Genomic DNA, 26,639 nt, shown 5'->3' on the forward strand with positions numbered 1-26,639 from the left:
TAATTTTATCTTAATCCTTTTTCTTTTGCTTAATCCTTTTGCATAGGTAGGTTAGCATTACTAGATAGAATACTAATCAAATTAAAAAACTTAAAAAAACCATAAACTCTCTTAATTTTCACTAATTATCACTAACCTACTGGTTAGTGTGATTAGTGGACTTAAAGAGCAAAAAACTAAAAAATTGAGCCTAATGCTTGCAATTAGACTAGTTGGAGTGGCATTAGTGTTCTAAACACTCGACTCAAATATATGCTTAGTTTACTCCAATTAGGCCTTAATTAGCAAGGATTAGCACTAATTTGGTCTTTTTATCTAATTTTTTTCTCTTTTGAGTGGATTAATTAGTGACCTAATTAGTGAAATTATTTTGGAATAATCACATCTTTGGATTAGCATAAACATTGCTAATCCACCTATCAAATCTCCATGCTTAAACTCCTCATCAATTAGGAGTAATTTGAGGGCAAAGAAGAGGGTTAAGGAGTGATTAATAGTGGGATTAAGAGAATTAATCTTTAGTTAAGCTAGAGTGCCTCTAAATTAGTCAAAATCCACTAATTTAGAGGTAGCCTCTAATTTAGTTAAGCTAGAGTGCCTCTAAATTAGTCAAAATCCACTAATTTAGAGGTAGCCTAACTCTAGTCCTTTCCCACCTACCTTGCATTAATGAGGGGGTCTTAGTTTTCTCCTACTCACTTCCCTCCAATTTAAAATTCAAATTCAAAATTCAAATTTGAAATTCAAATTCCAACTTGCCACACCCATTCCACATTTTCCACGACTGTATCAACCTAAAGCCATGGGCATACGCCTATAAGCACACGACTGTACCGAACCAAAAAATAAAGTTTTTTTTTTTAATTTTCAAAATTATGTACAGTCGTTCCACACTTACCACATGGCCATTCCATACTAAAGCTATGTACGTACACTTATAAGCATACGGCTATACCAAAAAAAAACTTTTTCTTAAAAAAAATTAAAATTTTGTACGGCTATTCCATACTAAAGCCAACGGCGTACACTTATAAGCGTACGGCCGTACCAAACCAAAAAAAAACTTTTTTTAAAAAAATTAAAAAAAAAATCCCAATGGCCGTTTCATACTAAAGCGACATGTGTATGCTTGTAAGCGTACGGTCGTACCAAAAAAACATTTAAAAAAATTTCCAAACGGCCATTCCATACTAAAGCTATGGGCGTACACTTGTAAGCGTATGGCCGTTCCATACTAAAGCTACGGGTGTAAGTGTATGGCCATTCCAAATCCAAAAAAATTAAAATTAAAATTTTTAAATCTTTAGAGGTGCTTCTGGTCTACCTCCCCGACTCACTAGGGTCGTTTTTACACAATTAAAACGCCTCAAAAGACCACTTTTAACCTTAAGGACTCATTCACACGCAAGGTAAAAGTGAGCTAAAACTCCTATTTGCGGGCCTATGCGCGTACCATTAGAGCTTTTTTAAGCTTCCCCGCATAGCATGGACACCTTTCGGGCATGGTTGCATGCCCCCAATGCCTCCATTCCATTCGGCGGCACCCCGACCTCAATTGCACATTCACATGTGGTCGCCATGCCACACATGTTTGGTCGGGAGGGCGAAGCGATCTTTGAAGAGCCCTCATCTAGGCCCCTCCATACATGCACCCCGACGTGGATGGATGCCCCGAGCACATTCACGTGCCCTCTTTTCTATCCACCATGGATCTATTCCCACCCCCCACCCTTGTACCACCTCCCCTTGCACCACAACTTGCCATTCCGAGCTTAGCACAGCTCTAGCAAGGGGAGTGTCACAACACTTGCACCCACAAACATCACATACAAAACCTATGTGGGTGAAAATTTTCAGACTTTTACCAAAATTCCATAGAGTTAGAGACCCCGTATTCCACATTAAGATCTTTAACCAAATCTGTCAGGCATTTGAAATTTTCGACGATGCAACCAAAGTCCATCTCCTTGGACTCAACCTTGAAGGCAACGTCATGTAATAGTCCAATCCTTGAACCCTCGGCACAAGAGTGCTTTCAAAGTGGTGAGAGAGGTCTTCATTCTCGAATTTGCACCGTACATGCCCAAATGGAGCCCTGTCATCCAAGTGTTCCAATTGGAACAGAAACCTGAGGAAACATTACGTGACTACATTGCTCACATCAAGTACCTTGATTCACATTGCAAAGAGAGGGAAATATTGATAGATAAGCAATTCATGGACTCTTCCCTCTTAGGCGTACACAATCTAAGGCTCCATGACCACTTGTTGGTCAAGGATCCCTTCACCTTTGATCAGGCCTGTAAATGGGCCATCTTTCTCGATGACAACATGCGAGAAAGCTATTCCACGCAATTGGCCACCATGCCAATAATAACCCAAAGCTCATTTGTAATGTTACCTTCCTCTCCTCCTCGGCCCCCCCAAGCGTTACTGGTGGAACAACCCCAAACCAACTACTCACATAATGTGCCACCACACCCCTCTCGATTGCCAATCTTTCCATCCCAACCGTTCCCGCCTCTCCAGGTACACCCTATTGATCATGGAAAGATTCCAACCAAGTCCATTACTAAACCTATGGAGCCCATGCGCTCTGCCATCCTTGAGGCACCCCTAACACCTTATCTCCCTTTTTTGGTGCCTCACATGGACCCTAAACCACTTGTGCACACTATAGGTGCACCTGCAGGGAAACCACCTCTTCTGTGTTTCCTCTACCATACCCCATAGAGTGGCGGAATGCCCTCAAAAGAAACGTTTGCCAATGCAACCACAAGGTCATGGCTGTGGAATTGACCATTACTATAAGGATTTCCCTTTGCAATCAGTTTCTCATTCCACTGTCGAAGGCATGCCATCTCTCAGCGTGTTAAGCATTTAACATGGGAAGATATCCACTGTCCCATTAAATGTCGTCACACGGTTGCAGGCCAAGATGAAGAAGGCCACATCCCAAAAGAAACAATGCTCTAAGCATGTTGGCCAGGGAGACAATTGGGTTAGCATCCACATGGGCTCAATAGACCACATCATCCTCCTCCGGGAGTGATGATCATGCCGAACTGCCACTCCCCCATGTAGCCCTCCAAAAACTCACCAAATGGGAAAAATGGCTAGCCACATATCCCAATGCCATCCTTGAGAAGCAACCTCTTCAGGAGGCCCAAGCACTGGTAGAGAAATACTTGGCTCACCTTGAACCGCCACCCGTTTTTTTCACCTTTGACTGAGTGCCTGAATGCGTGTCGTCACCCATTGAACCTCAACCTCCACACCAAGTCAGGCAGGAGCCCCCGTAAATGCTCAAGGCCGCGGAAGATCCATTCGCCACATGATGATGACAAATGATGAGTTTTTCCCTCATGCGCCTCCTCATCCTCCAATGCCTATTCCACAAATGGCCAAGCCCAAATCCCACATTCACATCAAACAACTCGATGCAAATAGTGACACAGAGTCCGACAGCAACTCACGAGGCCCACACACGCAATTTGCTGAGGTATTTTATCCTCCTACTGCAACCAACTCTCGATCTCCACACCTGTCAAATAAGGACCAAATTGAACTTTCATATACTATTGCTGGTCCTCCCTATGATCAAGGTCCCACCCCTCAAGAAGCTCCTACTCATCAATGCGACCTGGCCGGCCTCTCTGCCTTCCTTTCCTCCCAAATCCACATGCCCATAGGAACCTTGTTAAAAGGTAGTCCAACTTTATGGAATGACCTTTGGGATTGGATGGAACACAAACTGCAGGCTTCTATGGAGGAGGAAGTTCCCTCATATTCCTCGGACGAATCTGAGCCCCATCATCTAGAATTACTCCATCACCAACCACCCACAACCCAAAGACGGGACCTACAATTCGTGTCAATATGCTGTGACAATGCTTTGAAGGTGATGACACAAACATAGCATTGCCTGTTTCCTATAACGGACATATGGTCAAAGGCATCCTGGATGAAGGTGTTGTGGTGTAAGCATCCTCACACAAACATGTTGGGAAAACTGGGGCCAACACCTTGATCCCACCACATTGGTGATCAAGCTTGCGAACGGAATCTCTTCAAAACCTCTCGGCCTAGTGCATGACCTTAAGCTTAAAATCTATGACATGACATTCCACCTCACATTTGTGGTCATGGACTTTCGTAATGTTGCCTATGATGCTATCTTAGGTCAACCCTTCATGAGACAAACCCGACTAATCCATGGCTGGGACCTGTATCATGTCTACCTCTACAAATAGTCTCAAACACTTTAAGGTCAATTTATATACCTGACACTCATGTCCCATGGCCATCGCTCCCTTTGTTGAAGACACTATGACCACCTCTAGGAGCACTGATCTCTTGGTTTGTGATGCTTGTCATCAAGCCCTTGATGACGCGTGGGTGCCATGCACAGTCGTTTCTGTGATGAATTCGACCATGACGGGATTAAAATCCTTGCTACCCTTGACACCCTCCCAGGTCGCAAACTCAGCACATAATTGGTTCTGCCAAACAGCGAGACCCTTCATGAACCCTACAAAGCCATTGCCTCGCTTAACACCCTAAGTGTAGGTGTACCTCCACAACCTAAAGCAACCACCCTTCGGGTTTGGATAGATTCCCCCTTCGGTAGAAACATGCAAAGAAAACATGCATTGATGTCTCCCACAGCTAGCCATAATCTTTTGCCATGGAAAACATGGGTCTCTCTGGGTAAACCCTCTCTTAAAAATGCCCATGCCAAAGTTCAATTGCCTAGTGGACAATGCATACAAATCCTTGGGTCTTTTACACAAATTATACATACTGTAGCTAACCCATTGGCTTGTAAGTTATATGTGGTTCCCATGGGTAATATAAAAGAAGCAGGTATCCCTATAATCAACTCCACTGACAACATAGCTACCCTCAAGCTTCCATAGGGCAAGGTAAAAATGATCCTCTAAGATAGGGAGTGAATCGACTCCGATCCTCTACCCCCACCAATTGCTTCCACAAAGGGTACTCCCTCACCCCCCCCCACAATAACTCGTAAATCTTCCATTGTCCTTGAAATACCACCAGAACTCAACCCACTAAGAATATGGATTGGAATCCACCAAGAATGGTCTACTACAGTGGCAAGCCCACATATATCCTATGGTCCACACCAATCTCATATTCTTGGAGGCATGGAACGCTCTTGGAAAGCCCACACTAACAAAAGAAAACACTTATATTCAAATTTCACATGAAATGCATTTAATGAGTGTTGGGTCTTTTCTTCCTAAAATTTTTATTGGAAATAACCAGTTGGAGTACAAATTTCATGTTATAGATGCAGGTGCACCCCCAAGGCCAGATTATCATTGGAAAAGAGTGGGTTGATGCAACTCACTACCAAATCAATTGGCATGAAGAAGCGGCCACCATGGAAATTAATGGGAACAAGGCCACGGTCCTCTTGTGTCCCCAAGAGGAAATTGTACACACACCCTCACCCCCAACTATCATTCCCCCTCATGCCCCATCCTCATCACCGGTAGTCTTTCATGTTTCCACACCCCATGACTCACCAAAACCGGTCAATTAGCCATTGTCAACACCATCCACTAATGACAAACAAGCCTCATCGTCGACATTTCCCCTCAACTCTACATCCTCGATCACCCACACTACAAGCACGCCAACCTCATATCTTTATCAATGACAGTCAATGGTGGGTGCCCAAGAATCTTCTAACTACTCAGGGATTCTATGATGGCTACACAGAACTACGGATCCTCAAATGGCCCTCTCTAAAACCCAAGCGCAAAAAGCTAACTAAGCCAACAAACACCAACCCTAAGATAAAGCTTCAAAGTTGGCTGGTTCCCAACCACCGATTAGAGCACAAGGCCACCATAAAGGCAACACTCAGCTCCGGCTACCCAAGCATGTTGCCTGTGCTCATTCCCCACAGCAACTCCCCAAAAATCTGCAACAAAAGGTCCCACAACCACGGGTTCGGCAACCCCAAGCATAGTGAAGCCAACAATGCTGCTACCAATGTGCTCCAAGCACAAGGCTTCCATGAAGCCAACACACTTTTGGCTCCCCAAGCCATAATCAAAAGCGTCTTCTCCGCGTCTCGACAACCACCTCATAGCTCAAAGCTTCGTCGCGTCGACAAAAAAGTCGGAAGCCTCACCAACCACGAACCTTCATCACTCGACAACGTTGGGTGCCCAAATGTCTCTTAGAAGCCCAAGGCTTCCATGATGGCAATTCCATCATTTGGCTCCCAAGGCATACCTGTTAGTAGTTCTCCCAAACCACACCCACCACACCAGTACCTGTTCAATCGATAAAGATGGTTTGGCGACCAGCAAGTTCCCTCCTCCTCGACAAAATCCTCCAGACTTGCCCACACCCAACCCATGGGCACTCCAAAGCTCAATTCTCCCAACCCTTTCAACCCATGTAGCCTACTCCATGAAGCTCCACCCCACCCCTCGACTTCGTCACTAAATCAAGGGGTAATGCCACACATGGTTGAACTTATCCAACCACTCAAAGATAACCTCAAAGGTACACAACTCTAGCCACATGGGCACTTAGTATAAAACCCTCTTTAGGGGTGCTGACAATAAAAACATGACAAAAAAAAGGGAAAAAAAAGAGTCTCTAGGTGATTAGGATCTAGGTGATGCACAACACTTGCAAATCTCACTAGGCTGCTCTGTCCTATGCAGAAGCCTAATAAATCTCTAGATGGGGGGACCATCATGGTGGGCGCAAGCCTAGTCCATGAGCTTAGTCCATGGTACGACACATCGCTTGGATCTTCTATATCACCCCTATTTTGTACCCAAATAACTACGATTCATGTCTAATCAATCCTACCCAAAACTTCTTCTTCAGCTCAACACCTATATGGATCCTCGCCATCAACTATCATTGTTATCTACATAGGATCCCAGAGCTCCAATGACAGAAGAAGACAAAGCATAAAAAGAAAAAGAGAGAACACCGCAACCTAATGATCAAACATCCACGAGAGCCAAGATACCCATCACGATGTCTTGACAAAGATGCGAGAGCTTCATGAACGTCGCCATTGAAATATAGCATCTCGAAGCACAAGCAGTATCCATAATCCCTGGTCGTGCTCAAAAGCGCCTCTTGCTCGAAATCTACACGTAATAAGCACCCACATAGGTTAGTAGATTCAATGATGTTGTTGTCATATGCTCCGCTCGCTCTACCCTATGCTCCAAATCAAAACAGTTTGCTAATGCCAATGCACGAATCAACGAGCTTGTTGATGTCTTGTACCAACAATTTGCACACTTAGGGGTTAATCTCCCTGTCGCATTGCACACGACATCAACGAGCTCATTGAGGGCATGTGGTAAAATTTTTGCAAATCAAATCATAATTTGTCAGAGATTATACATCAAGATTCTTTGTTTCAATAGCTTTCCAATGATATATAGCATGATAGGAAATTTTGCATTGTGGGTCATCTTTGGATCTAGTTAGCATATCCAAAAATTATGGTAATTAGCACTATTTTGGGACATGCTTTTTTGAGCATGTTAACATGCTTTGACCCTGTGAGATTTCTTTTTAAGGATTGTGAACATCTCTTTAGATGGCATGTCAACCTTGCTTTCCCAGCATTCTCCTATAAAGAGTTTGAGATGTTGACATTGTATTTCTTCCTCCCTTCTCAGGTCAGCTTTGAGATTATTGATTTCACTGCTCAAATCTTGTTGAGATGAGGATAATTTGTTTTCTAAATCCTTAAGTCTATTATACTTCATGTTCCTTCTTTGAGCTCATACTTTAGTAACTTCTTTTTTGATTGAAACTAAGAAGTTTTGAGTGTCTCGAAATGCTCTAGACCAGGCTTTGGCAGGAGCTCAAAAGGAAGAGAAGGATTCTTCCCATATTTTTGTAATCCCTTACTGGACTAATGGCATCTTGAACAACTTGGGATTAGTATGGAACCACCCTCATTTTATTTTCTGGCAGGAATCTTTGAGGGTAAGTAGGATTGGATAATGATCTGAGAGAACAATGTTCTTCATAACTTGTACAGTGGAGCTCATAAATTTCTAACGGAGAACATTAGATATGTAGCACCTATCCAGCCTTGCCTTCCTAGCCATGTCTGTCTTCCCATTTCTCCAAGTAAAGTCATTTGAAGTGGCCATATCCTGTAGTGCATGAAAGATCTTACATTCCTCCCATCGTTTCTTTTCATGCCCTCCTCTGATTGTTTGACCTAGTTGCCTGTATCTTTCAAGGTGCAACTTCATCATGTTAAAATCTCCAAGCATAATAATTGGAGAATTAAAATTCATCCGAGACATCCATAGCCTAGATTTGGATCCTATAGGGAACCAAGGCATATAGAAATACCATTGTAAATACATCCTCTCCCGTGTCAACCTGAATAGCAATTCATCTATGGGGACAGGGTCCACTTATACCCCCTTTATGCAAGAAGCCAGTGTTACATCGATTCCAAGGGTTGTTCCCCCACTTCCCTGAGGATGGTTAGTTACAAACCATCAGCGATTCTTGGATACTATGCATAGATTTCTCTGCAATCCATCTCCATTTACTTTGATTTCTTGTAGGCAAATAAATGAGGGTTTAAGACATGCTTGCCACAACCAATCTTTAATAATATGTGGTCCAATTCCATGTCATCCACCTCCCATTCAAATCCATCTTTTCTAGCTTCAACATGTGAGGTAGGCACATATTCCTCTTCTTTCGATCTCTTCTCTCTTGGTTGGGAAGGTTCAGCAATATCCATCAGAAGGGGGGTAGAACAATTGTTTTCTTTTACCTTTGGGTTTTCTTTTAGAAGCTAGCTTTTGTTGATGGGTTTGCTTCTTCTACCCACCGTTTGAAAGCCCTGGTTGTCAATATCTATGAAACTCTTCTGTTCCTCTGATCTAAGAGGATGTGGGGGAACTTTATAGGACAGTTTCTTATGATGTGGTCTTAGCTCCACAGTTGAAGCATGTGTTAGGAATATTCTTATAGACTAATGGTCGTCAATAGAATAGCCAATCCCAGCTGAAATTGTCAAGTTAGTTAGCAATTCTTGATTGATGTCCAGCTCTATAAGGGTTTGAGGGTGCCAATGAGGATTGAGATCATATGTGGGTCTAATTCCTAGAAGTCTACCAAGAGGGTTCACTATGAGTTTCAGCAGTGGGCATAAGGGTGGTTGCAAGATGAGGGTACTCACTTTCGTTCACTCTCGCTAAAATTGGGACATCCACGCATCTTGGGTGGGGTACCTCGATTGTGATATCGCCATGAATTAAAACACGACACATGCCTCCCAAGCCTAAAGTGCCACATCTCGAATGAGATACCAACTAATGCCACGCTAGCAGGTCCGGGTTTCCAATCATCATCCATGTCACCAATACAAGTCACCGCCACCACACTATCTCGATCAAGATATTCATGCCACTCGGATCCACATCAATGCCACGTTGTATCCCCCTAGGCATATTTGACTAGCCCATCTCCACCATCCACATATCTTGAACGAGATATTGAAATAAAATTTCAACCATTCATTGTTCGAGGTATAGGGATACAATCTCCACCGTCCACATATCTCGAACGAGATATTGAGATCAAATCTTGACCATTGAAATATCTCGTTCGAGGTACAAAGATGCAATCTCCACTGTTCAAATATCTCGTTCGAGGTATAAAGATGCAATCTCCACCGTTCAAATATCTCGTTCGAGGTATAGAGATGCAATCTCCACCGTCCATTCACGCACATTGGAAGATGCGATCCCAGCTGTTTAAATATCTCGATCGAGGTATTGAATGAATCTCGACCGTCGTCGCCATACCTCGGTTATGGTAATGACTTAAAATCTAAGCCGTCCATGTACCTCGAACGAGATACTAATATCAAATCTCAGTCTCGTCGATCCTTCACGAACCCTAAAATTAAGTGTGTATCATGGCCGTTTGTTTCACTAACCCTAAAATCCAGAGCGTACATCTTGCAAACCCTAAAGTGCATGATGCCACCAAACCTCGTTCGAGGTTATAAAATCGGAAAACTTTTGTTTTGCCTCATTGTCAGAAGTCGTTTTCACTCTCCTTGCTCTCTTGATTTGGATTAGCATTAGTGGGCCCATTAGCATTGTTTTATAGCTTCATTAGTGTTACTTAGAACTAAGCATTGGACCCTTCACATTGGACCTTTCACACTGGACCTTTCACATTGGACCTTTGTTTTAGGCTTAGGTTTTAGCATGGATTCACACGAGGAGGGCCACGAGGAGGGTCGCTCGTCTATTGTGGACCTCATCGCGGAGATAGACCGCGAGTTAGCGGCTATCCGTAGGAGTGCTAGAGACACACTGTCTACATTACATATCGTGGTAGACTTGGAGGCGATGCTTTCGTCCCTTCATAGCCTTCATGATATTGTTTATGTAGATGAGTGGAGAGCCCACCATCGCACTGCTCCTATGTCACATGGCCTGACATATCGTCAGGTCTGTGATCTTGGTCCGATTAGGGATGGAGCCTACTTAGATCTTTTCCTTGATAGTCATGGGATGAGGCCTGGGGTGGGCAAGCCCCTTACTATTTCGCGATGTTTGCATCCTCATATGGCAGCACATATCTATAGTCGATATGTTCCCGCATATGGGAGGATGCCGAACAACCGCCAGATTCCCATATACTTCGCAAAGCAATTATATGCGGAGTTTGTCTTAGGGGAGGAGGTGGATTACACTAGCCATCGATTGGGTGGTGGTGCTAGCCGAGGCCATCTCCAGGATCAGGGTAGGCAGCCTCCACCAACCCTTCGTGTAGCTCCTACAGATCCTTCATTTGTGCCTATGTCGACAGTCGAGGCTCTTGGCACCCAGGTTGGCATCGATGTACGGAGTACCACGGAGAGCATCCAGCACGTGGTGCACTTGTTCTCAAGATCGATACCGACGAAGGTATTTATATATTTATTACTTCTTAAGTTTTTTTAGTCATTTATTTACATGTTTATATGTACTTTTCTATATTTTACATTAGCGGCATGGTTGATTGTGTCACGTAGGGTTCCACACCTACCACTGAGAGACTCACTCAGGAGTTGGTAGAGGGGAGAGCGGAGATTGACCGCCTTAGAGCTACATTACAGACGGCAGAGGCAGCTACTACAGAGGCACGGCATGTGAGAGAGTCTGACATCTAACAGGTAGGTTTCTCTTGCATGTAAAAGAGTTATAATTAAGGTCCTAAGTTATAAATTTCTTTAAGTAATACCTAATGAGAGAGACTAATCAATTATTTTTATGCTTTACTTTTTTGCATAGGCTCGGACTGAGATGTAGCATCACCAGATTATGGAGCCGATTGCACAGCATAGGGCAAAGCAGTTGATGTTGCATGTTCGAGAGTTCCGCAGATCCTCAGATGTGACAATGCCTTACTTGCCTTTATATCCACGGCCTGTTATACAGAGGTTTTTCGACGACCTCTCCCTCAGGATGCACCACCATTCCTACGTGATGCCTGCTGCGCTCTATGTATCAAGGACATTGATAGTACTGGTGGATATGCCCTGGGATGTGGACATTTTTTCCATTTGTCTTGCATCACCCAGGAGCTAGTACGCTTCTCAGCATGTCCCTCTTGCCGTGCACGCGTCAACCTAGCGACATACAGAGTTTTGGGCATTGATGATCTTCACCCAGGCCTCGTTCGAGTAGATGCTAGGACTAGCATGCCTATTGATTTTACCTCAGCTATACTGACTTGGGACTCGACGCCTTTGATGATAGAGATCAAGAGCCTGAGGTGCCTCCAGAGATTGAGTGGAGTGCACATGAGTTTGATGTGTACCAGAGAGTCCTTCACGAATGCCAGAGCATGTGGGTGGTGCTGGTCCTAGTGGCACCTCGGGTGATGGTGCTAGCAGTAGTGCTGCTTTTCATGAGCAGCGTGTCCTTATAGCGCAGAGGAGCTTACACAAGCAGAGTGGCAGACACGTACCATTGCTAATTATAGATTTTGGGTAGCCAGACAGAGACGTCTTGCAGTAGCACGACGTAGAGAGAGGAAGAGGGCTATAGCAGCTTATGGGACTCGTGAGCTCTCGAATACACCGGCACCAGCTCATGATCCTGCCTTTGAGGCAGACCTCCCCATAGACATTCAACGACCCCCACAGTCGACACAGCCTCCTCGACGTGCACATCAGCCTCGACACGCACGTCGACCAGTTAGAGATGACGATTTTGATTGGGTTCCCGTTAATAGTGACTAAACTCGGACTAGATGGTACTTAGATTTATGGGCAGTGACTAATCTCAGACTAGCTGGGGTAGCTCATTTTCATTTTGATGTACTTATTTGATGTTTATATCAATATGAGTTTTTTCATTATTGAGTATCATTACATTTTAGTTGATGTTGTTGATTTTTTTAAATTTTTTAACACTTTGGCTATCATATTGTTTGTTGAAAATCTCCATGCCATCGTACCCAAACATGCTCCAATGGGGGAAACCACACTTTGCAAGCATGTGGGGGGAGCCCACCCCCACATGCTTGCAAAGTTTGGTTCCCATCAAAGCATGTTTGGGTTAGTAATTAGTGCCCACTGTGGATTTTTCAAGTCTCTTGGTGCTTAAGAGGCCATGGAAAATCCGGGCCTTCCCCATACCATCATACCCAAACATGCTCCAATGGGAACCAAAATTTGCAAGCATGTGGGGGGGACCCACCCCCATAGGCTTGCAAAGTTTGGTCACAATCGGAGCATGTCTGGATTGGTAATTAGCGGCCAGTGTGGAATTTTCAAGTCTCTTGGTGCTTAAGAGGCCATGGAAAATCTGGGCCATCCCCATACCATCGTACCCAAACATGCTCTGATGGGGACCAAACTTTGCAAGCATGTGGGGGAGACCCACCCCCACATGCTTGCAAAGTTTGGTCACAATCGGAGCATGTTTGGATTGGTAAGTGTGGATTTTTCAAGTCTCTTGGTGCTTAAGAGGCCATGGAAAATCCAGGCCTTCCCCATACCATCGTACCCAAAAATGCTCCGATGGGAACCAAACTTTGCAAGCATGTGGGAGGGACCCACCCCCAAAGGCTTGCAAATTTTGGTCAAAATCGGAGCATGTTTAGAGGCCAGTGTGGATTTTTCAAGTCTCTTGGTGCTTAAGAGGCCATGGAAAATCCGGGCCATCCCCATACCATCGTACCCAAACATTCTCTGATGGGGACCAAACTTTGCAAGCATGTGGGGGGACCCACCCCCACATGCTTTCAAATTTTGGTCACAATCAGAGCATGTTTGGATTGGTAAGGACCAATGCCGATTTTTCAAGTCTCTTGGTGCTTAAGAGGCCATGGAAAATCCGGGCCTTCCCCATACCATCGTACCCAAACATGCTCCGATGGGGACCAAACTTTGCAAGCATGTGGGGGAGACCTGCCCCCACATTCTAGCAAAGTTTGATCATTATCAGAGCATGTTTGGATTGGTAATTAGCGGCCAGTGTGGATTTTTCAAGTCTCTTGGTGCTTAAGAGGCCATGGAAAATCCGGGCCATCCCCATAACATCGTACCCAAACATGCTCCGATGGGAACCAAACTTTGCAAGCATGTGGGAGGGACCCACCCCCACAGGCTTGCAAAGTTTGGTCACAATTGGAGTAAGTTTTGGATTGGTAATTAGCGGCCAGTGTGGATTTTTCAAGTCTCTTGGTGCTTAAGAGGCCATGGAAAATTTGGGCCATCCCCATACCATCGTACCCAAACATGCTCTTATGGGGACCAAACTTTGCAAGCATGTGGGGGGGGACCCACTCCCACATGCTTGCAAAGTTTGGTCATGATCGGAGCATGTTTGGATTGGTAATTAGCGACCAGTGCAGATTTTTCAAGTCTATTGGTGCTTAAGAGGCCATGGAAAATCCGGGCCTTCCCCATACCATCATACCCAAACATGCTCCGATGGGGACCAAACTTTGCAAGCATGTGAGGGGGACCCACCCCCACGTGCTTGCAAAGTTTGGTCATGATCGGAGCATGTTTGGATTGGTTAGTGTGGATTTTTCAAGTCTCTTGGTGCTTAAGAGGCCATGGAAAATCCGGGCCATCCCCATAACATCGTACCCAAACATGCTCCGATGGGGACCAAACTTTGCAAGCATGTGGGGGGACCACTCCCACATGCTTGCAAAGTTTGGACACAATCGGAGTATGTTTGGATTGGTAATTAGCGGCCAGTGCGGATTTTTCAAGTCTCTTGGTGCTTAAGAGGCCATGGAAAATCCGGGCCTTCTCCATACCATCATACCCAAACATGCTTCGATGGGGACCAAACTTTGCAAGCAAGACCTACCCCCACATGCTTGCAAAGTTTGGTCATTATCGAAGCATGTTTGGATTGGTAATTAGCAGCCAGTGTGGATTTTTCAAGTCTCTTGGTGCTTAAGAGGCCATGGAAAATCCAAGCCTTTCCCATACCATAGTACCCAAACATGCTCCGATGGGAACCAAATTTTACAAGCATGTTGTGGAAGGGACCCACCCCCACATGCTTGCAAAGTTTGGTCACAATCAGAGCATGTTTGGATTGGTAATTAGCGCCCAATGTGGATTTTTCAAGTCTCTTGGTGCTTAAGAGGCCATGGAAAATCCGGACCTTCCCCATACCATCGTACCCAAACATGCTCCGATGGGAACCAAACTTTGCAAGCATGTGGAAGGGGCCCACCCCCACATTTTTACAAAGTTTGGTCATGATCGAAACATGTTCGGGTTAGTAATTAGTGCCCAGTGCTTGCAAAGTTTGGTGATTTTCAACAAACAATATGGTGATGGTGATTTTCAACAAACGATATGATAGCCAAAGTGTTAAAAAATCAAAAAACCATGAAAATCAACTAAAATGCAATGATCCTCAATAATGAGAAAACTCATAATGATATAAACATCAACTAAGTACATCAGAATGTGAGCTAACACAGCCACTCTGGGTTTAGCCACTAACTCAAAAGATCAAGGTATTTTGAAAATAAGCTACCCCAGCTATTCTGAGATTAGTCACTCCCAAAAAATCTAAGTATAATGTAAGTGAGCTAACCCAGCTAGTCTGAGTTTAGTCACTATCAAGATAGAGATGTAGTCAGCAGCACCCTCTCTAGCTTTCAACTGCTCTAGAATGCTCTCATGGTCATTCACTCGAAGCCGAAAACGAGGGCGAGAACTAGATGAGAGAACTGAAATGCCAGGTAGCAACCACTTGATGAGAGAACTGAAATGCCTCTAACTCCCACTTCCACTGCTGGAACTCAAGACTCCCCCGATGAAGTCAAATCTGCTGCTGCTGCTGGTGGTAGAACTGGCCTGCCACAATCATGCTATGGGCGTCAAAAGAAAACTTATGATCATCCACTGTATCTTGGTCAAGGATCCACTTTGGCCTAGTGCAACTCATCAGATAGTAGTCTACTCCCTCGCTATTTCCCTCACTGGCAATAACAGCAAATACATTACCCTCCTGTAGCAAATTTGTCAGGTCATCATAACTGACCATGAACGCAGGACCTGTGTGCTCATCAAACAACACTGGTGGATGTGAAGGATGCTCGGGGGAGAGGAATGTCTGTATCCATGCATCTGCCCATCCTCTCGAGACACAGTGTGACCAATCGCCATCCATACATGCTCCACACAGAAGCATGCAAACCGTCGTGTGTAAATCGTGGGAGCCTCCATGCACGTGCTCCTGATGGAATGTAGCCCAAGGTGCCAGGTATTGTGTCACAATCATGGGAGGCTCTACGGTCAATCATGCCACTATCCACATGCCAAAAAAATCTCCTGACAATTCGAGCATCACGTTTGGGATACGATGATGCTGCACTCCCACACAAATGTTGGGAGCACCACTCGACTACATGGCCCGCATCTCTAAACCGCTGAGCATCCTGTCGCGCAGCTGATGATGCCTCAGGGCACGTTTCACACACGTGCTCGCACCATCATGCTCTCCCTTCCCGTGACCAGTCTCAAAGAATGACCAAATCACTGAGATACTAGATTGCACATGCCACCTATAAATCCATAAAAGATAGTCTTAGTTATTGTTTTCTTTAAGATATTCTAGTGAATTTAGTTTAATTGCAAATATAAGAGAACCATAAGTACTACCTGTAGAGCCAATAGAATTGTCGACGACTTGAACTGTGCACTACAACCATCCGACCAAACCCATCTCGCTGGCCACATATGATCCTACAATCTCCTAAAAATTTGTCATGGAGACGAAAACAGTGTTGCATAAAATGTGCATCATGTGAAACGATACTCTCGAATAATGACACGAGTCTCGGGGGTACTCGCTATCCCATCTACATGAGCCTTTACATGTCGATAGCTAATGTGGACCATAATAGTAACCTGGTGAGGTAAGCAATACAGACGTTTAGGACACAAAAAATCAAATAAGTAATATAGCTCAAACACGAAACAAATATTATGAAATATAACCATTACCTGCTCTGAGAAGTAATACTCAGATTGTATCTCCTGAAAAGGTGTGAAGGTGTAGTTCTCTGCAAAATCAATCACAGAGACGACCACACCAATAGGAAACTCTGCCAGGCATGCTCGGAACTGACGATCCTGCCACTTGGCACAATGACTGTGCCGTATATAGGGGTAGATCTACTCCCTAAATGCAGCTGTGAAGTGACAACGTGGTGTATGTTTATCCATGAGCTTTAACTTCCTGGACTGTCCACCACTCTGGAGCTGGTGTGTCACATACTCATAACGTTGCCATGGCACTATCTCTTGGTCACTTGCATCAAGATCTACCATCTATAGATGTGCAAGTGAACCACATGATGTGCAATTTCTCTCCACACAAGGCATCCTATGGAACTAGGCATCCTCCGTGCGTGCACACAAAAGAGAGTGGATGAAATCACGAGGACTACGAGGCAACTCTCTATGCCCACTAAGAGAACGGAACACATCATAAAAAAGTTTGAACTCAACATGGTAGCGACAACAACATGTGTCACACTGACGTGAGTACCTCACAAACCAAGGCTTACACCCCTCAAATGACCTTTGCCCAATTTGAAGCTCTGGATACGAAGCCACAAACTGAGAATACAACTCAGTTTGGGTCATTTCAAGAAAGCAAGCACCGTGCTCAATGAACACTCCTCTTGTCACTGTTACGCAAAGCTTTCTTGAAAACTGGCGAGGCACGACAATTCTCCTCCCAAAAACTTTCTATCAAGGTTCTAGTGGTTTCATCTACTAGGCGATCATGCCTAGCTACATGACTACTACTCGCCCACAAAGCACCAACCTCATTGGCATCTAAACTTTGTCGTCTAATAGACCCAACTCTAAGTGCATGTGGTGCTATGGAAAGGATGCGAGATGTGGCACTAGCCTTACCCTTCATTTGGGAGCTACTTATGGCTGCCATAATAGCCCGTCAAGCAGCCAAAGCGTCCGCACAGTTCCTCTTCTTGTTAACTATATAGGAATGACGAACACTTTGTAGCATTGCCATGCCAGCTCTCCTCTCTCTTCGACCTCCAATGTCGGAAAGCGCCCTGCAGTTGGCCATGTTGGGCAGATCAATCAAAGTATCAAGCACACATGCCTGTGATGAAGGCGTGAGGTCTTTGAAATAGGAATGGAAGATTGCATGAGCACGACGATATGCCCCTGACTTCGATAGTCCTTTCCTATCCACATGATGGACGCCCAAAGGAGGGGGGTGGGTTCTTGTAGAAGACAAGGGGACTCAGGAAGGGCGAGTTCATGTGGATTATCTAAACTAAGGGGTAGTGGGGGGGAAGAGGGCGGAGGGAGAGAAAGTGGAAGAGGAGGAGCAAGGCTTAGATCATCGCCAATGGAAGGTGTTGCTCGTTGACGTGCTCTCCACTCTCTCTTTCTCTCACGAGCTATCCTTCTCCTCTCCTTCTCTTGAACTTGGTGGACGAGGGGAAGTCTAGTCCTATCACGTTTTCGACTCCTACGACTTTGAGAACCCATTCTCAAGGAAGCTAAGAGAGAAAAAATTATAAAGTCTCAATGATGGGATAGTACTAGAGATAAGTGTGGGATAGTACTAGAGATGTGTGATTATATAAAAAAAATAGGTTATCCACTTCAAATCTCATTAGATTTCCTATCTAAGATTGATTGGATAATTAAGATAAACATAAAGATAATTAAAGATAAACTATTATCCACTTAAAAATCAATATTATTAATAATATTTATTAACAAGTCTAAAAATTTATCATTACTAGATATATAAATATATCTTTAAATTTATCTTTTATTTTATAATTATATAAGTGCTTTTTTTTAATAATGTATTTTTTTTAAAATTTTATTCAAAGGTTTATTCTACATAAAATATTTTTAAGAAATATTAAACTTAAAAATTTTTTTTTTTAAATTGAATAATATGAACTTTAATAATAATATTATTGATCTAATTCCAAAATATAATCCTTTAAAATTAGTGATTTTAAATTCTTTTATTTAATAAGTTATATATATTTTATTATTTAAAATTGTATATTCTATTTCTCTAAATTACTAAATTAACTTTTTTAAAAATATATTTTTTTTAAAAAGGAGAGGTGGGAAGGAGGTGCCACGTGTCACATGCGTGCATGACACGTGGCATTCTCTTGACATGTGGCACTATTATGGTTGATGTGGCAATTCCATGATGTGGCATGCCATGTCACCAAGTGTGAGGTGGCATGCAAAGGTGGCAAGAAGATGTGGCATTAATGATGACTAGGATGATGAGGTGGGGAGTCAACCATGTTGACCATGTTGACATGGAGGGTGGAGGTGGCAAGGTGAGGTGGCAAGCTGCTTATGTGGATCCTCTCTCGAAGCTCATGTGGACATAAAGTGGCATGCATATATAAGATTTGTGCCTACCCAAGCCTCACACATGGAATGATATCTAAGCTTTGAAGTTTACCAAGCCTAGATTTCCAAACCTAACTAGGATTGGTTTTAGACTTAAAAAGGGGAGAGTGGACACAATATGGGAATTTTCACTTGGGAGGATTGAAAATGGACCTTCCCATACTCAAATTAAGCTAATTTTTTTAAATAAATTCATGGCAACAAGCTTATTGATCCTAGAGTTTTTATATTGAAAGATTCAATATTTAATTTTCTAGAATTAAATTACAATTGATTTAATGGGCCTCTGACAGTCATAACAAATTTTCCAAAGTAAATCTTCAAAAATCCAATCGTTAGATTTGTAATTTTACCTTATACCCACATTATACTAATCTTTCCCAATCTAATCATCACTAGATCCATACAATTTGAGCATTTTAAATGGTAGATGTGGTGGGAGGATAAAATAGTATGTTTTTTAATAATTCTAATACTTTTTAAATAATTTAGAAAATAGTAGAACACATCAAAAATTACTCGATAAATCAAGTTAAGCTCTATGTTATTTGTACTTGTGACATGCAAAGTGGGAACATCATATGAGTAATAATGTAAAAGTTATAGGCAATTTACTCACATTCACTATACTTGTCTAAACCTCTTCAACAAGGCCTGTATACAATTTTGGTTCCCAAAGAAAAGGGGATTTGCAATTATTGGATATTTGATCAGATTATAGTTTTAGGTTCCCAACTTTGTATATGATGTTTCATTAGAAGACCTTGAAGTGAAACTCCTTGGCTAACTAGGAGAGATTGGCTATTCTTCTTAAAAAAATACCTGTTTTCTGGCTAAAGCCAAGGGTGCCCACTACATGAAACTAGATAACCTCATCTTGCAACCACCCGTAAGTGAAGAGGTAGGTTGGGGAGCTCCACCCAGATACGCACTAGAGTGGGTTTAGGACCCAGGTGAGAAAAGTCCAGGGACCATCTAAACATAGACAATGAGGAATTCTTGACCATCCACTGAGTTAGACCTATCCCTAGAATGTTTAGGGCCATTTACTCAGTTTTAAATAGAAAACAATAGTAGTTGTTTAGTAAAATTGGGTCTTTTCTACCTCCCATCCCCTCATGGTCCAATTGCTTCTAATCCAAGTACGGAGAAACTCTACTAGAGGTCTTGGTCCAAAAAATAGTCCCACTACTACTCTAGCCTACCAAGAAATGTTCCACTCATTGACAAGATCTTCAAGTAATGAGACAGAAAGTTTCTTAGCAATTCTAGGTTGACGATTTTGCACTTGAGAAGGATCGTCGTTTCCTTCCTTGTTGCCTTCAGGTGTAGCGTAAGAGCTTTGCCCTTTTTCACCTTGGCCAGTGCCTCATTGACCTGTCGGATTCCTTCTTCCTCGAGAGTAGGGGAAGCCCTATCACTCCTCTGTGAGGCCTTTGATGACATCTCTTGGTCCGACTCGATCTCCACCTCAGGCGCTTTCATCTGGGATGCCATATCGTAGGTTGTAGACAGAGCAGAACTCTACTACTCGTTTTGAAGATGTGTAAAAATGCCCAAAGGTTAGGTTATCTAAACCTAAATAAGGAGAAGGCGCCATATGTTGCTCATGCAGTGGGGGGTTGGCATGGCATATTTCCTGCATGAAATATTTGTTCCTGATTAAAGTGTGACAGGCCCCCTACATTCCTTGTATTGATTGCCCGTCTTTGGACGACGAGCCCTCCAGTTGAAGTCGGTTTCTAGGATGACTGCTTAGAAGTCGGTTTTGGGGTGCCCGAACCGAAACCCCCTTGTTTTGCCATAGGGGAACCCCCCAGGGCCAGAGCGCATAGAGGAGAACAGTCGTTTGTATAGTTTCCTGCATGTCTCTCCTCATACTCCAAAGTTCAACCAAATCTTGTAGGTTGTGGATAACATGGGGTGAGAAATTAGACTTGGCTTGTTTGGACTCATTTTTTAAATTTTAAAGCAATTTTGTAGCTTGTTTCGGCATCTCCGATGAAAGGAGGAAAAGGGCCAAAATGTGCATCAATGTCTCCGACACGAAAGGATGAACAGAAAACAAGGGGAGGTAATTTTTTTTTTGGGGGGGGGGAGGGGGGGATCGTGTTGTAGTTGTGGCATGGTGTGGTGCTTGAAACAAACATATTTTTCAACCAATCAAAATAAGGACATTCTTAAATCTATTCGATTTTGTTCCAAAAACTCTAAAACAAATATATACAAAAATCATTCCTTAAAATAAGGGCTACTTAAAATATTACCTATTTGTTCTTAGATTTGGCCAGTCGTACAAATACACTAGAATGTTGGTTTTTCAAGCACTAGCATGATGGTGTGATCAGTGGGGGTGAGGGAAGGAGCGACCCATTATAATTGCGTGTAAAGAATTTCAAGTCAAAATCCCCCATCTATCCCATAGGCTAGGAATTGTGTATGTAGCTGAAGATTATTGAAATGAATATTCCATTACTTTAACTTGTCATTCATGGATATAGATTGGCCTTTTTATACAAGTGGGATTTACCCTGCCCAACGATGCAAAGACTACTCTCAATGAATTTAGGAGTTATGTACATTTCACTTGCCAATGTTGAAATAGCCTTCTTATACACACAAGGGATATTGTGGTCTGTATTCTTCCAACATACTACCATAAGAGAGTTGACATATTTATATTATCATGCTCTCCCTCAACTAGGCTTGATTTTAATGGGTATCATGCACGTTTTTAGGTGTTTTGGATGTAACTTGCAAAAATAATTCTAAACCATTAAAAAAATACAATTAAACTGTGAAAAAACTTGCAGTTTTCTATCCCTTCCTGTCAAATTTGATGGAGAAGGCTACTTGTCAAACGGCAACCCTACCCTCGACCACCATATCTAATACCTTGGGTCCTTGAGATCCTGCATTTACTTCATTGTGCAATGCACATGTATTGAGGTTTTTGATGTGTCCCCCTAACATATCACTGTTTCAACTATACTACTCCATCAAATAGAGAATTTCAAATATTAAACAAGGTACTAGACTCAAACAAGTCCTACGGATATATGTAAACTAGTTTTCATAACAACTAAAATGTTTTCGATCATGATTTGATATTCTAGATACTCATCTATTGGTTTAGGATCTAATGAATTAAATATCAATACACAAAAGGGAAAAAAAAGGAGAGTCTTCTTATTTTGTAAGTTTTATACCATGTCACAAAATCACTTATGGATACTTACACAAATTTTGAAACCACACATATGGCATTCTAGTTATACAAACCTTAATCATAAAAAAAGCCACCTATCAACCATTGTCTCTTCATTGAAGTGGTCAGCCATTCTTTTTTCCTATGGGTTTCAAGGACTAAAAACTTGAGCCCTAAAAAATGCAAGGGAAGACTACGTTCTAGAAATAGCAAAGTAACAAAAGAAATTCAGCAGTGAGAGATTAAGGTTGCACATGGGGACTCTTGGCACACACAGGCCGCAGTGTCCTAGCCAAAGTAGTGATTTGCTTTACAAAAGCCTACTCATAACTCCATCATCATCATCACTTCGTCGTCATCACCGTCATAACCAATTTGTCACCGCGGATGCGGCGTCGCCCGCCACCACCACATCATAATGTTCTTTCTTGTTTGAGGCCGTGATTAGTTAGTCATACAGTTTCTATTAACTAAACCATGTTCTACTTGGCTTAGATAGATGGTGATTATAGTTATCATTGGAAATGCCTGCATCATCTCTAGTTTGATCATCACATTCCTGCAGCATTCATGACAAGTCGTGATCAGTCCACAGCTCCTAGAAGTAGGCGGCTGTGCTTTTTCAAGGCTTTGCAACCAGGAAGAAGAAGAAGAAGAAGAAGTAAGAATTCCCTAAACAAACTCTCATCGACATCAAAAACAGAGCCCTAAGTCACTGCCATGGGCGGCGCCATCTGCATGAACTGCTCACTACTGTGCTTGCAAGCTTGGGAGCTTTGGAATTCTTATGATGAGAATAAAGTTGACCTGCATTCATTGGAGCTGCCTTCAATAATATTGGGTTGCATTTCTGCATGGTCGTCGACGTCGACTCCTTGGAAAGGCTCCTCTCCTCTAGGTCAAGCAAATAGCCCATGTTTGCCTTCAAGCCGCGGAGCATCTTCATGATGTCACTTTGGCACTTCAGAATCTCTTGTCTCTCCGCTTGCCGCCTGCTGTTGAGCACCTTGAAACGAGCCCATCGCGGGTTCTCATCGGCCTCAATATCTGCACAAGTTCCGTTTTGTGGTTTTCTCCCAACATCATTAAAGCAATAATCAGCCACACTGCTCACAGACTGGCCTCGTCCTGCACCTGAGTTATTTATTGGGCACTTTTTCTTCACTGCCATACCCGGAGTAGTTTTCATTATCGCGGGTACTTTGCTCGCCGTACTATCTTCCTGAGCTTGACCACCACTTGCGCTCAAAGCCTTGGGAGGTGATGCCTCAGCTGCATCGTCAGCTGCCCTGCAAAACAAGTACTTAAGCATTCCTTAATCTTCCTTTCAGCTAGACATGACAAGTGCACTTTAATCAAGCTACCACAAGCACTTACTTTAATATCCTAGGACTGCATCCTTTACTTTGTTCTTTTTTTTGACGCCTCTGCTCAATCCCTACTTCGGCGGGGAGACTTAATTCCTCGTCAAAAGACCTTGCACTTGAGAGCTCCGGCTGTCGTGATTACATCATTGGGACACAAAACAAAGTATTGTTCAGAAATGTAAACAACACATACTCGCAGTAAAGTGCCCAGAACAGCAATCAAAGCATCTATACCACATACAATATACATATAAATATGTGTGTGTGTGTTTGTTTGTGTAAATATATATATGGGCGCAGAGTAAAAACTTCAACATCTAGTTAGTCACACGTCCTTGTATTGTGTGCGCACATTGGTATATAGTATGTTATATATAGATGCATGCATATATGAGGGCGCACAGTATAAACTTCAACATCTAGTTAGTCGCACGTCCTTGTATTGTGTGCGCACATTGGTATATAGTATGTTATATATAGATGCATGCATATATGTTGTGCATATGTATTTGTGTACCGTGTTGCGCACATATTGGTATATAGTATGTTATATATAGATGCATGCATATATGTGGTGCATATGTATTCGTGTGTACCGTTCTTGAAGGAATCTCGATTGACTCTGCTTCCTCTCGTGGTGAATCTGAAAGGTGTAGCAAACGCCTGATTTCATTCTTGATGTATTCGCACTCTAATCTTAGGCTGGTTGTCCTGCCACATCGATTGGCGCCTAAGCTTTGACATTCCGTTTCTTGTTGCAGATTTTGAGCCATCTCTAGCAGAGAAGCAGCCTTTAATCCACCAAACGATTCCAGCTCAAGATATGGGTCTGAAAGCACAGAAAGCTGCAGGCACTGCTTAACCAAAATAAAGCTCCCATGATGCAGCTTTAAGTGTACATTTTATTTCAGGCTTTGCATGTGCAACAAAAGTATCCTTATATCCTCACTATTTGATGTGAGCGTTTGAGCAATTATTATAGCCGTTTTAGATGGGGCTCTTAATCAAGATATCCTAAGTTTATGTAAATCTGGCTCTGAATGAGAGATCCTCGGTTTAAGAGCATCTCCACTTGTGGAACTTGCATGCTTTAAGAATCGAGCATGCAAGAAGCACGTGAAAAGCAACATCAAAATTGGACATCCACGTCTTGGGGCATGGTTAAATGGTGTTTTGGATCATGGTTAAACATTTTCTAGCCTAAAAAGGGAGGAAGGAAAAAGAGAAGATCTTCATACACGATAGTTGGGGGTGGGTTTTCCCACCTCTAAGAATATCCTCTATGACCTTTTCTTTCTCCAAAGATCAAGAAAGCTGTCTTTTGGCTACACTTGGAAGCACATCTTTGTGCATCTTTCTCCCATCTTGGGATAAAAGATGTAATTAAGAGGGTACATGTGTAATTATTCTAAGACCCTTTCCCTGTTCCCCAGTCCCTTTCCTTCTCCCAACTTGGGATAAAAGATGTGATTAAGAGGGTACATGCGTATGCATTCTAACTTCTAAGGCCCTTTCCTAAGTTTGATGTCAACATATGGATTATATGTAGTTTGAAGTTTGGTCTCATCATGTGGGATCATATGGCTTGGCTATGTATGACATTATGCAGTCACCACTTTCACATTCGTGCATGATTTGGATCATATGTGGCTTGGGTTGACTTTAAAAGGACACAAAGCCACCACGGTGATCAAAATCAAGCATTTGGTAGAGAGGTCTGCATTTGTTAGAGGAGTATGCATGTTAGTTTGGTGTAACTAACCTGATAAACAAGCAAGTATCCATGAGAGGGTGGCTTTCTTCAGGAGGCTCTCATTCTGCTTCTCTAAAACTTTCCGTGCTTTGCGTTCCTTTCTTTTGCGCTGCTCTATCAATTCATCTTTTCTTTCGGCCGCCTTTTCTAACTCCTCTATACGGGCCTCCAGTTTCTTGACCAATTCAAAACCAAAGCCAAGGGTTGATAATTAGATTTTCAAGGATGCAGACTCATAATTGCCTAAGGATATGACAAGTTTCAAAACCAAAGCCTTAGGCTATGGCAAAATACACCCATGAATGAGTTGATACTAGGCCAGGATGATCTTTGCACCTTGGCTCTTTGCTGCTCCTCTGCGAGCAAGGCTTGCGCAAGGCGGAGCTTCTCCGTACAATGGCGGGCGGTGTGGAGGGCTTGGGCTTTTTGGGCGACGAGCTCTTGGTGGGCGTGGGTGAGACGGTGAGCGGCGAGGGCGGCCTGGTTGCGGGCGTCCAGCGCCTCCTCCTGGCATCGGGCCTTGTCCGCCTGAGCCTTCTCCACAGCCCCCTCTAGGAACCCCACGTATCCCACCAGCTCTTCGCTCGTCCGCGCGTACTCGCTCGCCAGCCTCGATGTCGTCCTCTCTGCCAAACAACAAGAAGGGGCCCCAGATGATGAAGAAGAAACCGAAGCCGACGAGCACACCACCATCGCGGCCCCTTCCCCATGCAACAGACTAGGAGCAGCGCCAGCCTTCACTTGGCGCCGCGTCATGCTATTCTAACTACTGCGCCAGCAGCAGCAGTTCATTCCACGGCTCCTCATGCATGCCGACGTTCTTTGCAGCAGCGCAGCGCCGCCTGTGAGTGCTGAAACGATGTCGCCGCGCCTTTTCACCTTTCCGCCCCTCTCTCTTCGCCCATGCGTACACGTGTCCTTGAGGACCCATGGCACGTGTCCTTGACGACCCATCCTTCAGGGAGAAGATATAAATTCAAGCGGAAATAAACCAAGCTAGAGTCTTTACAAGGATCCGGAGTCTCTACCGATAAATTTTTTTTTTCAGACCAAATATATATATACATATTACTGAAAAAGAAGAAACATTGCATCCTTTCAGCCCAACAAAAGCTAATTATCATCCTCTATTAAGCAATTTACAAACCAGCTCCGATCTATCATCCTCAAATATAAAGGATGACTCTTCCCAACAAGAAATTTGATAGCCAAGCAAAACGCAGGCTTCCACCACAGCCTCAGTGGTGCAACCCCTAGGGGCTTGTTCTCCAACTCAGCACCCTTCTTGAACCATATTTTGACTGTTGGTCTGGTGCCAGCTGGGTTCTCAATAAAGGCAGC

At 43.3% G+C, this 26,639-nt stretch overlaps 1 protein-coding gene across 2 annotated transcripts; it reads right to left on the reverse strand.

Annotated features, from left to right (window-relative positions):
• Positions 1-22,276: 22,276 nt before the first annotated feature.
• On the reverse strand, positions 22,277-26,060 carry LOC147641416 (uncharacterized). Of its 2 annotated transcripts, XM_086810564.1 has the most exons (6): positions 25,635-26,060; positions 25,308-25,473; positions 24,142-24,374; positions 23,556-23,674; positions 23,313-23,467; positions 22,277-23,225 (listed from the first exon to the last, which is right to left on the reverse strand). In XM_086810564.1, exons 1-6 carry the CDS (start codon positions 26,052-26,054, stop codon positions 22,891-22,893), a joined length of 1,428 nt encoding a protein of 475 aa, XP_086666690.1. In that variant the 5' UTR covers positions 26,055-26,060; the 3' UTR covers positions 22,277-22,890. The 2 variants fall into 2 exon arrangements, with proteins under 2 accessions (XP_086666690.1, XP_086666680.1); XM_086810554.1 differs by having other exon boundaries at positions 22,277-23,467.
• Between the last annotated feature and the right edge of the window lie 579 nt (positions 26,061-26,639).

The sequence above is a fragment of the Cibotium barometz genome, chromosome 2 (genome assembly GCF_041138505.1).
Source record: "Cibotium barometz isolate CiBa-2024 chromosome 2, ASM4113850v1, whole genome shotgun sequence".
In the NCBI taxonomy this organism is placed as follows: Eukaryota; Viridiplantae; Streptophyta; class Polypodiopsida; order Cyatheales; family Cibotiaceae; genus Cibotium; species Cibotium barometz.